The sequence below is a fragment of the Dipodomys merriami genome, unplaced genomic scaffold (genome assembly GCF_024711535.1).
Source record: "Dipodomys merriami isolate MVZ:Mamm:240054 unplaced genomic scaffold, mDipMer1.0.p SCAF_69, whole genome shotgun sequence".
NCBI classification, from domain to species: Eukaryota; Metazoa; Chordata; class Mammalia; order Rodentia; family Heteromyidae; genus Dipodomys; species Dipodomys merriami.
In genome coordinates, this window is record NW_027206279.1 from 7,054,411 (window position 1) to 7,068,254 (window position 13,844).

Here is a 13,844-nt window from a genome sequence, read left to right on the forward strand (position 1 = left end):
GAATCTGTTCTGATAATAGAAACGTTTACAACCAATAGTCTTTCTGTTCTCTTGGTGAGGAAACAATCTAACAATATATCCCTCCATCTTTATTGCCACCATGAATCCTCAGTAAACAAATGCATTTTGAAAGCAATGTTAAATTATATGATGTGTGTTAATATGTAAATATCGAGGAAGGGAGTTAGAACACATAGTGAAGTTACACTTTTGAACTAATCTGGAAGCCATTGAAAAAGTAACATTTCTTTTTCTTCCTTCTTTTTTAAGTCTTCCCCTTAACTCCTTTGCTTTGGTGTAAGGACTCCACTTCAGTCAGACCATCATGCATGATAGACAGACTTTATACCACAAAGCTATACTCCCAGCCTGTAAATGTCACTTTGGAACAAGTGTTCTACTTAGAGTATGTTGTATAGTAGAAGTATGTTGTGAACACAGGAAACAAATCCCTGCTTATCTGTTTGCTATATAGAACAGAGATAATAAAAATAAGGGAAATATTTTTGCAAAAATGAAATTGTTTTGTTTTATCATAAAACTATTTTGAAAAGACCCAGAGTTTATAGGAATGATTTTCCCACTAAAGTGTACTGTATTAAAATCTGCTTGGTTTCCCAAACAAAAAAATGCTCCTGGGTTTTCAATCAAGGTTTCAAACTATACCAAACAATTTAAGATAAAATGTTAAAATGAATTACTGAATTACACGAACAAGAATAACTGAATTTTTTATGCATCATCCTAGATGATTATAGTTGGATATGGAGGATTTGGTTGTTTGCTAACAGTAGCAATATGTGGCTTGTTTGGTTTTGTTTTGTTTTTGATTGGTCAAAGAATTCAAATATGCTTGACTAGTTGAATTATAAATAAGTAATCTAAACTTAGAGATGGGGGAAGGATGATATTATTTATGTGATAACAATCATTCAAAAATAGCCTTTCAAAAGTGGTCAGTTATGAAAATTCAATAGTTGTACTTATGTACCATGTAACCTTGATTCTGTTTTTGTCCTATATTGCCCAACCGTGGGTAGTTCTAATTTACTTAATATCTTTAGGTGCCTCCTCTATATTTGACATTGTTTCATGGGTTTGGGGCTTTGTAGATTATAAAGTTTGGCAAAATACCATCCTTTGTATACTTTTTCTGTTTTTCCATAAATTCTCTGGAACTAGGATTTTTGTCTTGGAGACATTTTGTGTTGATGCTAGAATTAAACTCCACTAAGGCTGAATTTGATTTTATAGCCTCCACAGGCTTCTGTTTTTCTGGATCTGGCTTAAGATATATGTTAATTTGAATTTAGAGTGATCTTTGAGTACCATATAAAATTTGTCATTTTAGAAAATTTTGTTAGGAATACAATTTAGAGAAGTTAAAATGTGTTGTAAATAGTTTTAGTATTGTTCATGGCTTATTTCTGTGCTTTGTGAATATTACAAGGACAACAGTAAATTTTAGGCAAGAAGCTAAACATAGAAATAAGAAAATAAGCCAGTCACCAGTGGCTCACACCTGTAATCCTAGCTATTCAGAAGGCTGAGATCTGAGGATTGTGGTTTGAGACCAGTACTAGGAAACTTTTATCTCCACTTAACCACAAAAAAGTCAGAAGTGGAGCTGTGGCTCAAGTGGTAGAGCACTAGCCTTGAGCACAAAAAAAGATCAGGGACAGTGCCCAGGCCTAGAATTCAAGCCCCTGAACCGGCAAAATAAAATAAAGTATACAAGGCAACACCTTAGGGGGAATATTTTCCTAATATAGTTGGTTTTGAAAACTGAGTTCGTTTTAGACTCTTAAGTAATATTAAATTAGTTATTAAATCTGAATCATTAAATATAGAAGAGTTTGATATTAAAAAATTGCAGTTATATTTAAACCCACCAATCCAGATATCTCCCTCTTGAAAATTGTTTACCTTAATAGAAATACGAAATATAAAACAAAGGTATTTTTAGCAGGTGCTTGAGAAGAAATTATGAAGAATTAATGAGGAAGGTCATTGAGACAGGTCAGATTAGAGATGGACACATTGCTTGCCTAATTGGATGGATGCTACTGGCTGGAAGATGGAGCTGATTGGTGGATCAAAATCTCAGAGGGAGACCTTCAATGTTTAGTTTAAATGTTTATTAAAATTCCATTCCAATGAAGTACTATTATATTGTATGCATTTATTTACTTATTAAGAATGAAATGATCAGCCAGATGCCAATAGCTCATGCCTATAACTAATCCTGTAGCTAATCCTATAGCTAATCCTCAGGATGCTGAGATCTGAGGATTACAGTTCAAAGCCAGCCCGGGCAGCAAAGTCCATGAGGCTCTTAACTCCAATTAATCACTAGAGAGCCAGAACTGAAGCTGTGGCTCAAGTGGAGGAGCACTAGCCCTGAGCACAGAAAGCTCAGGGACAGTGATCAAGCCCTGAGTTCAAGCTCCAGTACTAGCACACATACACACACGCACACACACCACAAAATGATCACTAGTTATGATTATCACATTAAAAATCATGTGAAATAATATTGGAATGACACTTAGAAAATATTTGTTACTTTAAAATAATGAACTTTTAAATTATAAATGCCCAAAGTTAGAGTGTAACACATCTTAAAAAGTAGTTTCTATTTTATGTTTATTTCCTGAAAACTATCTTTATATTTCTTCAGGTTTATGTGAGATTAAGACCATTCTTCAGGGAATTCCTGGAACGAATGTCTCAGATGTATGAGGTAAGTGTGCTTAAACTCATTATATATGTATTTATATTTTGTTCAATGTAGTGCCCATATTTAGATCATGTATAATGATTACTTCTTTTCCCTGAATTTGTAGATCATTCTTTTTACTGCTTCTAAGAAGGTGTATGCAGACAAGTTACTGAACATACTAGACCCTAAAAAGCAACTGGTCAGGTAAATTTAATTAAGAAATAGTGGAAATGTCTGTCACACTGATCTATGAAATTCTTCTGATTCTATTTAATATTAATGGCCATCTTCAGTTGGCTGTTATAATAGAAATTTACTGTGTTGAATGGTAAAAGTTAGTGAATAATGAATTTTAAAGCCCCAAAAACTCTTTAAAAAGAGTTCCTAATTATAAAACTGCCAGACAGACGTTCTTTAAACACAAAGATGAAATGTATTTATTCACTGTGACATCTATATCCTCATTTCTTTTGGGATTGGGGGGAGAGAGGGTGGTGTAGTTTTTTTTTTTTTTTTTTTTTTACTGTGTGCATGTTTTACCTTCTTATATCTGTGAAATGATGCATGTTATATACTACCTTTTTAATGGCATAAATTAGAGTTAATTTTAATAGGATCAAATTATATTTTTGCTTTTTCTGAGAGTAAACTCATCTTCTAGCGAAAGAAAATGGTATACAACTCTATTTAGAAATTATATTGATTTATGGAAGTGGTGCTGTGGCTCAAGCGGTAGAGCTCTTGCTGAAGAGCTGAGGGATAGTGCCCAAGCCCAGAGTTCAAGCCCCACAACCGACAACAACAACAACAAAAATTATATTGATTTAGTTAATCAGCTTATCTGAACTCATTTCCTTGTATGTGCCCTGAATTATAACAGATGCAGTGTATTCCTGGTTAGATAGGATTACTTTGGGTGATTTTAAAACATTTGGAAACTTATGTCCATTATTTCTTCCATCTGAGGTGAGACTTAAGTTGAGGCTCCAGCAGTCTTGCTTCATTTTCCAAGATGTAGGAGTTAGTCTTTTCCTTTTGGCCAAGAACAGAGAGAGATGATGACAAAAGGCTCATTGAAGGTTTCATGGCTGGCTATTAATTTTCATGTATTCTCTCTCTCATGTTAACTTAGTAAAACTTATTTTTCTTAGTAAACTTCTTTTTCTGCTGTTAATAATTCCTTTGTTCTTGAATGGTTGCAACTACATTGAAATGTTTTTCCTGATGAAAATATATTGCAAGTTATGCTTATTTCAACCTAATTTTTACTAACAGAATATATATATATATTATTTTGCTTTAATAATTTTATTCATTCTGAAGATTTTTCTTTAGCACCTCCAATATTCCAGGGAAGTGGTGAGCAGTCTAAGCCCTTCCCTCTTGAAGCTTTCATTTTATTGAGAAATAAATCATAGTTATACTATTATATTATGTTGTAAATTATCCTTTTTTAAATCTAGATTTATAAGATCTAAACATTTGGTAGATTAAGATGGTTTTAAACTTGAAACAAGAAAAGGTTTTTGAATATATTTGAGTTGTATGTTAGTTTTAAAGTAGACTAAGATATTCCAAAAATCTCTGAAACTGATGTTTAAATGCAGATTTTCTATGTGTTGTTAGATGAGTGGCACAAGTAATTTTTTTCCTTTAAAGTAATAGTGCATGCTGTTAATGCTCAGATTCCTAAGCATTGTCAGATTCCGGTTTTTCTTCTGTCTTGGTGAACTTTGCCACTGTTGGCAAGGAGGAGGAGGCATTTGCATTCTATTCTTGCCTCCCCAGTTACCTCAGATCTAAATGTTTATATAAATATCTGTCATTTTTAACCCTTCCAAAGGCAGATGATCATTTGACTAATGAAACATTTCTTACAAGTAAGGGGAAAATTTTTGTCACTACTTTATCTGTAAAATCCTTCCTCTTTGCCATCACCATTTTGTGTGTGTGTGTGTGTGTACATATGCGCACTCACATGTGTCACTTGCACACTCCTGCCTGGAGCTTGAATTCAGGACTTGGTTACTGTCCCTGAGCTTTTGTGTTCAAGGCTAGCACTGTACCACTTGAGCCACAGCTCTCTTTCCAGATTTTTAGTGGTTAATTGGAAATAACAGTCTTGAAGGCTTTCCTGCCTAGGCTGGCATCAAACGTGATTCTCACATCTCAGCCTTTTGAGTATCTAGGAGTATAGGCATGAGCCACCAGCACCCAATTTGTACAAGTACTTTTGCGTTTGCTTATGTTATTTAAAAATTTTTTAGGGTTTTTTGATCTGTAACAGAATTTTGGGGTAGAAAATACTTTTTTAATGGAGGGACAAAGGGTAAACAAATGCAAGAGTGGTAATCAACTAGACATTGATGGGAAGGAAAAACTGGGAAATAGCAAGAGAAGGAGTGACACTGTCCAAAAAGAACTGTACTCTTTACCGATTTATGCAGCTGTTGGAATCACCTCTGTATATCACCTTTATAATAACAATTAGAAAATAAAAGTTAAAATAAAAAAAGAAGAAACTACTTCCTAAAATTGCATAATTAAAAATGTAGAAATGAGGACTGAAGGCATGGCTCAAGTGGTAAGAGTACCTGTTGAGGGCAAGCACAGTGAGTTTTAAGGCCCTGAATTCAAACTCTAGTACTTCCAAAACAAAACTCACAACACAAAAGACTGTTTCCTAGGTGCTAATGGCTCACACCTATAATCCTAGCTACTCAGGAGGCTGAGATCTAGAGGTGCATAGTTCAAAGCCAGCCAAGGCAGAAAAGCCCTTGAGACTTCAGTTTCCATTTAACCAGTAAAAAGCCACACTGGAGGTATGCCTCAAGTGGCTGAAAGCCAGCTTTGAGTAAGATGGAGACCCTGAGTTGAAGTCCTGGTACCAGCAAAAACATAAATAAAAATAAGCACCATCAGCCACAACATATATGAGTAGTCTGTAGTTCCTGGAAAACTCTCTAGTGGAATTAAAAGACAAGAAAGAAAAACTACCAGGCTGGGAAGATGGCTCAGTGGTAGAGCACTTGCCTTGCATGCATGAGGCCCTGGGTTCGATTCCTCAGCACCCACATAAGCAAAAAGAAAAAAAAAGCTGGAAGTGGCGCTGTGGCTCAAGTGGTAGAGCGCTAGCCTTGAGCTGAAGAGCTGAGGAACAGCGCCCAGGCCCAGAGTTCAGGCCCCACGACTGGACCCAAAAAAAGACAAAAAAACAAAAACTACCAATTGACTAATATACGGAATGTAGTATTTCAAGGTGAAAAAACAGTATATTTGAGTCAACTTTTCGTAATAGGGACTAGTATTTTGAGTATATATGGAGGTTCTATAATTATTATAGTATGTCTTATGAAAATTTTTAATAGCTTTTAAAATTATACTTTTTATTTAGCATCTAAAATTGGTGAAGTATCAGTTTATGTTTATAGTACCTAAGTCTGAATTTGCCATTCCCTCCAGTCAGATTTTTTTTTTAAATGATCATACACATACACTAAATTAAAAGAAAACAACTGTTTAGGAAAAGTTGATATGATGGAAAGTTTGGCCCCAGAAGCACCTCTTCGCAAAAACTGAAAGGAAAACTAAACTAAAAACAAACAACTAAATGCCAATACAAAAACATTCCTTCTCATATTTTTTATTCTGGCGTGTACAGGGATAGGGAGGCTGTGTGGTCTACTGGTTAGAGCAAAGGACTGGGAGCCAGGAGGATCCTGGGTTCCAATGCGGGGCTAACCACTGACTTACTGTGTGACCTTGGGCAAGTCACTTGTGCGTCAGTCAACCATCTGGAAAATTGGTTAAAAAGCAGGACCTCGCTGACAACCAGATGCTGCATCTGAGCTGAGCTTTCCTGGGTAAATAAATTACAAAAACACTTCAGAATTTTTGACCCCCTTTATAATTTAATATGACATGTTAGGATAAAGCAAAGTTCTTTAAGGCATGGCAATGTTTGGTTGTACAGTTTCAGTTTGCTAAGAATTTATATAGTAAAGCTATAGTCCAAAGTTTATGTCCAGTATTTGTATTTTTTAAATTTCCTTTGTGAGAAAAAATAATGACTTAACCTACATAACCTGTGGAATGTATATGTTTGAGTATATGTAGTATGGAGGTCTTCTGTTTTGTTTAATTTATTTTTATTTTTTATGTTTAGGCATCGGCTTTTCCGTGAACATTGTGTTTGTGTACAAGGAAACTATATAAAGGACTTAAATATCCTTGGAAGGGATCTTTCAAAAACAATAATAATTGACAACTCACCGCAAGCCTTTGCATATCAGGTAGGAAAAGGACTGTTAAACTGGAAAAAATATAATGATGACATTTTGCTAAAAAGAATATGATAGGAGATAATAGAATTTTTCCTGATGGCATTTCCAACATAAATGGAGAAAATCTGAAATGAAAACTCTTTAGTAGTAAATCAAAATGAAAAAGAGCTGTAGGAATACATCATTTAATAGCAGTCTTATTAGTTATTAAATCAGTAGTTATCAACATGTTTGAGAATTATAATTGGCCTATGCATATTCTCATCTGCTTGATTCTGAAATAGTTTTTAGACTATTTTGTCAAAACATTTGTACCTTTTGTTAATATTTCTTTGACTTGTAACTAAAGCTAAAGATGTTTTCTTTACAAAATATAGTGTCTGTATTATAACTATGTCCTTGGGGTATCATTTGTGAAATTTGTTTCATAGTCAGTGTAAAATAGGAATTGGGGTGTAGGCCTTGTAGCTTCTGTTTCAAAAAAGAAAAAGTTGTTGGGCACCAGGGGCTCACATCTGTAATGCTATTCAGAGACTAGGATCTCATGATTGTGGTCTAAAGCCAGTCTGGGTAGACAGATCTGAAAGACTCATTTACAATTAACCAGCAACTACCCACAAATGGAAGTGTGTCTCAAGTGGTATACTACCAGCCTTCAGCAAAAAAATAATAAGCCAGAGCATGAGGCCCTGAGTTCAAGTACCAGTACCAGCACCAAAAAAAGGAGGATGGGGAGGTTTGCCTGGTGGTATATGCCTTCAATCTAGCATTTGGGAGGATGAGACAAGAGGATCATGAGTTTTGAGGCCAGCCTCAACTTCATAGTGATATCTTCTCTCTAAAAATAAGTGGAGACAGGGAAAAAGCTATGTAGTATTGAAAGGTGTTCACTTTAGGTTTTGGATAATGTTGATTTTTTTTTTTTTTTTTTTTTTTTTTTTTTTTTTTTTTTTTTTTGGTCGGCCGTGGGGCTTGAACTCTGGGCCTGGAGCTCTTCAGCTCAAGGCGAGCGCTCTACCACTTGAGCTACAGCGCCACTTCCGGTTTTCTGGTGGTTTTTATTGGAGATAGGAGTCTCATGGTCTCTTCTGCCCAGGCTGGCTTTGAACCGCGATCCTCAGATCTCAGCCTCCTGAGTAGCTAGGATTACAGGCGTGAGCCACTAGCGCCCGGCAATGTTGATTTTTTTATTTTTTATTTTTGGGTCTGGTCGTGGGGCCTGAACTCTGGGCCTGGGCACTGTCACATCTCAGCTCTTCAGCTCAAGGCTAGCGCTCTACCACTTGAGCCACAGTGCCACTTCCGGCTTTTTGCTTTTTGCTTATGTGGTGCTGAGGAATTGAACCCAGGGCCTCATGCATGCAAGGCAAGCGCTCTACCATTGAGCCACCTTCCCAACTCCGGTAATGTTGATTTTTGAGTGCAAGATTTTACCACTGTACTATATGCCCAGCTGTAAGTGCCTACTTTTGGTTTTTTGCATTTGAAATGTTTTTTAACAATTTGACTCAAGCTTAGTTGCATATGTCCTTTGATTGCTTAATCCTAGGAGTTTTAAGAATAGCCTTTATTGCCGGCACTGGTGGCTCACGCCTGTAATCAAACCTAGCTACTCAAGAGGCTGAAATCTGAAGATCACGGTTCAAAGCCAGCCCGGGCAGGAAAGTCTGTGAAACTCTTATCTCCAATAAGCCACCAGAAAACTGGAAGTGGCACTGTAGCTCAAGTGGTAGAGCACTAGCCTTGAGCTGAAGAGCTGAGGGACAGCGCCCAGGCCCAGAGTTCAAGCCCCACAACTGACCCCCCCCCCAAAAAAAAATAGCCTTTATTTACATAGTGAGACATCTCAATAAAAATCCCAAATCAAAACCAGAGAATTTCAACTTGACTTATAAATATCATTTCAAATACAACATTGAAGCCAGACAGGGCAGTAAAGTCCATGAGATTCTTATCACCAATTAATCATTGAAAAGCTGGAAGTGTGACTCAAGTGGTAGAGCATTAATCTTGAGTAAAAACAAGCTCAGTGGCGGTACCCAGGCCCAGAGTTCAAGCCCCAGGACAAACACACACATACACATACACACACTCCGACAGAATGAGAGTGAACAGCTGGGTGCTGGTGGCTCATGCCTATAATCCTAGCTACTCAGTAGGCTGAAATCTGAGGATCGAGGTTCAAAGCCAGCTCAGGCAAGGAAGTACATGAAACTCTTGTCTCTAATAAACCACCAGAAAACCAGAAGTGGCGCTGTGGCTCAAGTGGTAGAGCGCTAGCCTTGAACTGAAGAGCTGAGGGACAGTGCTCAGGCCTAGAGTTCAAAGGTTCCCTCTCCCCCCCCCCCAAAAAAAAAAAGTGAACAGTGCAGGCAAAGGGAGAGTGAAGGAGAACAAATAGGGTCAAAATAGTTTATATATGTTGGGGCACAATAGAATAAGGAGGCTTGTTAAAACTGGTCTGGAACAGGGAAGGGGAGGGAAAAGGAGAGGAGTCACTGATTAAGGTATACATAAATTGGCGTATTAAAAGGAAAACTTGAGTAAGTAATCTTAAAAAGCAAAAATCAAATAGAACAATAAATAGGATGTGATAGTTGTATAAAAATGCATATGCTGGGCTGGGAAGGTGGCTCAGTGGTAGAGTGCTTGCCTTGCATGCATGAGGCCCTGGGTTCAATTCCTCAGCACCACATAAGCAAAAAGAACAAAGCCGGAAGTGGTGCTGTAGCTCAAGTGATAGAGCACTAGCCTTGAGCTGAAGAGCTAAGGGACAGCGCCCAGGCCCAGAGTTCAGGCCTCATGACCGGACCCTCCCCCCCCCCCCCAAAAATGCATATGCTGCCGGGCGCCGGTGGCTCATGCCTGTAATCCTAGTTACTCTGGAGGCTGAGATCTGAGGATCCAGGTTCAAAGCCAACCCAGGCAGGAAAGACTGTGAGACTCCTGTCTCCAATAAACCACTAAAAAACTGGAAGTGGTGCTGTAGCTCAAGTGGTAGAGCGTTCGCCTTGAGCTGAAGAGCTGAGGGACAGCGCCCAGGCCCAGAGTTCAAGCCCCATGACCAAAAACAAACAAACAAAAAAATGTGTATGTTTTCTGTTAGTATTCTTTGTTTATACTGGCAATATGCACTCCAGTGCATAGCACTGTAACATAGTAGCTATTTTTTGAATGAATAAAGGAAGCTTTTAAAGTTATGTTAATTGCCCTTGCAAAACTTGTTTTAATAGAACTTTCTTATTTAGCTTAGTATGCACTGAGAAAAATGAAACTGAAAAATCAGACTTCAATCTATACCTATACCACCTCTTGTCTCTTGTAATACTGTTCACCAAAGAAAATTCTGGTGGTATTCCTTTTCAAAGGAACTTTTAGATTACTGTTTAGTTAAGTATGTTTATTTTTAAAATTTTTTTCCAAAGTAGCAAAATACAAGTAAAAAGAATTTAATCATCTATTTATTATTTTAGCTTTCTAATGGAATCCCTATAGAAAGCTGGTTTATGGATAAAAATGACAATGAACTCCTAAAATTGATTCCATTTCTGGAGAAGCTTGTAGAACTGGTAAGTGTGTCTTCCAATCCTTCCATTGTGATTTTGTTTGCTCAGATATATCCAATAGGAAGTAATGCTGTGGCTCAAGTGCCAGCCTAGAGTAAGAAGGCAAAGGGACTGTGCCCAAGTCCTGAGTTTAAGCCCCACTACTAATTCACACAAAAAAGTAACAATAATTATTCATTAAAAGTAATATTGAGAGGCTAGGAATGTGGCTTAGTGGTAGAGTGATTACCTAGAATGCATGAGGCCCTGAGTTTGATTCCTCCCTACCACATAAAAACTAAATAAAAATTTTTAAAAATTGAAAAAAATTAAATAATATTGAGTAAATATCCATTTTATACTTTTGTTGTTGTTGGTGGTGGTTGTGGCTTGAACTCAGGGCCTGGACATTGTCCCTGAGCCTCTTTGTACTCAAAGAGTACAAAGCCATTTGAGCTATAACACCACTTCTGATTTTTGAGTGGTTAATTGGCGATCAGTGTCTCACAAGGACTTTTCTGCCCAGGCTGGCTTTGAACCACAATCATCAGGTCTCACGCTCCTGAATACTTAGGTTCATAGGCATGAGCCATCAGCACCCAGCTATACTGAATAAAAAGTTAATTGTGAGCTAACTGTGACACAACATCTGTAATCTCAGTACTCAGGAGGCTGAATCAGGAATGAGTTCCACCTGTTGGACCACGTAGTGAAGATGTCTCAAAAAAAAGTTAACTGGTGGGAGATATTGAGGCAAAGGTTGAAAAGAATTATATGTTTTCTTTCTGTAATAGTTCATATAAATATTGGGGCAAAGGTTGAAAAGAATTGTGGGTTTTTTTTCTGTACTATAACGTAATACAGACGTGCAGTTGAAATCAAACAGGCTCATTCCCAAGTGAGGAACAGTGGCACAATACATTTAATACTAGCTACTTAGAAAGTAGAGGCAAAGGAATCGTGAGTTTGAGTTCAGCCTGGACATTCTATCAGAAATCAAGGAAGATGCTGGTGGCTCACCTGTTATTCTAGCTATTTGAGGCCAGCCTGAGCAGAAATGTTTATGAGATACCTTTTTAACCAATAGCTGGACATGATGACGCCCAATCTATATCATCCCAAGCTATGTGGAAAGCTGAGACCAGGCAATTGTAATTGTAGGCCAGCCCAGACAGCAATAAGACTGAGAGCAGCTAGTGCAGTGGCATATGCCTGTAGTCCTAGCATGATGGGAAGCCTGAAGAAGACAATTGCAACTCAGATAGGCAGTGAAAAGCAGGGCTGGATGCATGGTCAGTAGTAGAGCACAAGGCTAATAAGTGCGAGAACCTGAATTTAAACTCGAGTACATTCAAAACAAAACAAAAGGGCTGAGAATATAGCTCCAGTAGTTTCTGGGTTTAATCCCAAGAATTGAGGGGAGAGGGTCCTGTATTACATTTGCACGCTTGAGAGCTAAAGGGTCTGATTGGCTGTTTTAGAGTCTTTATAATAAAACATACAGAAAACAGAAGTATGAAGAGTTCTCTTTTGGGGACCTCGATGGCAATATAAGAATGAGGTTGGCCTTGGTCTCTAGTTCCAAAATCTAGAGATTTTGTCAACCCTATGGCTCAGGGTTAGCCTTAGGGAGCCAAAAACATGATTAGCAGCCTCTCAGATGTTCTCAAGAGATGGAGGCAGTGGACAGCGTGGCAAATGCAGAAGAGACTCCTGAAAAGTGAGCTAATGACTTGGGAGTCACTGGATACACAAATATTGGCAGATCCCAGAGTAGTGATTTGGGAACAGGTTTTAAATAGCATCATGACCTGTAACTGCTAGGGTTCTGTTGTAAGATGTATGAATGAATGGGAGGTCAGCATGGGGGGCAGGGGCAAAGAAAGAGCCCCCCCATCTCCAGATGATAGTTGGTATTTAGAGAAATGAATCAGTGGCTAGTGATTTGGACCAAAAGACTACGGAAAGATCTTTAATGTAAGCAAAGGAAGAAGTGATTGATAAGTAAAATAAATAGGCCAGTAGCATTAGGGAAGAGTAAAGTTTTGAACAGGGCTTCTCTTCCACATGCAGTGGCAGAGAACTGCTAGGTTGGAGGCAGGGATGTTCAAAGGCCACCCTGGGAAAGGAATGGGGCTCAGAATGAAGTGGGATCTCACCAGGGTTCCCATGGTCTCTTAGGTGCATTTAAAAGTTACTTTAAGCCACTTTAAGCCAGGTGCTGGTGGCTCATGCCTGTAATCCTAACTACTCATGAGGCTGAGATCTGAGGATTGAGGTTCAAAGCTAGCCCAGGAAGGAAAGTCCATTAGACTCTTACCTCCAATTAACTACCAGAAAACCAGAAGTGTCGCTGTGGCTCAAGTGGTAGGGTGCTCGCCTTGAGCTGAAGAGCTCAGCGCCCAGGTGCAGAGTTCAAGCCCCATGGCTGACCAAAAAAAAAAAAAAGTTACTTTAGCCAGGCATTGGTGGCATGCTCTTGTCATTCTAGTTACACAGGAGACTAAGATCTGAGGATCATAGTTCAAAGCCAGCGTAGTCTGTAATTCTTTATCAAGTCTTTATCTCCAGTTAATCACCAGTAAACAGAAGTGGTACTGTGGTTCGTAGTGGTAGAGCACTAGCCTTGAGCAAAAGAGCTCAGGGACAACACCCAGGCCCTGATTTCAAACTCCATTACCTACCAAAAACCCCCACTATTTTAAGGGCTTGGAGGCATGGCTCATGTGGTAGAGCACCAGCCAGTGAGAAAAACACATCAGATAACTGAGTTCAGGTTTCCATCTTGTACAGAAATAAAAAGTTAGTTTAAGCCAGGCACCAGTGGCTCAGGTCTGGGATCCGGCTGAGATCTGAGGATCATAGTTTGAAGCCAGCCCAAGCAGGAAAGTCTGTGAGACTCTTATCTCCAGTTAACCACCTAAAAACTAAAGTGGAGCTGTGGCTCAAAGTGGTAGAGTGGTAGCTTTGAGCAAAATAGCTCCGGGAGATCGCCTAGGGCCTGAGTTCAAGCCCTCCTCAGGGACAGCAGCCAGACCCTGAGTTCAAAACCCAGGACTAGCATCAGAAAATGAGTACTTTAAAATTATAACATATTAATAGTATGCCTGCCTGTATTTCACATTTAAATTCTTATGCCTCACTATTTCAGAGAGCTTTCTCTTACAAGTCACTGAGTTGTTTTGCTTTCATAATTTATATCTAAAATTAATGTTTGTCACTGAAACTTTATTCTAAGAATATTTTCTTCTCAAATTTTAAGACAAATATAAAAAGTAGAATATAGTAGATTTA

At 38.2% G+C, this 13,844-nt stretch overlaps 1 protein-coding gene across 3 annotated transcripts in view; it reads left to right on the top strand.

The window, feature by feature from the left end:
• Ctdspl2 (CTD small phosphatase like 2) overlaps nt 1–13,844 on the top strand; it is a 64,478-nt gene that overhangs the window by 45,275 nt on the left and 5,359 nt on the right. For all 3 annotated transcript variants that reach the window (XM_070005993.1, XM_070005995.1, XM_070005994.1), the window contains exons 9-12: nt 2,681–2,743; nt 2,847–2,926; nt 6,888–7,014; nt 10,479–10,574. In XM_070005993.1, the coding sequence (XP_069862094.1) occupies nt 2,681–2,743; nt 2,847–2,926; nt 6,888–7,014; nt 10,479–10,574 (366 nt within the window). The remainder of the gene's footprint in view (nt 1–2,680; nt 2,744–2,846; nt 2,927–6,887; nt 7,015–10,478; nt 10,575–13,844) is intronic.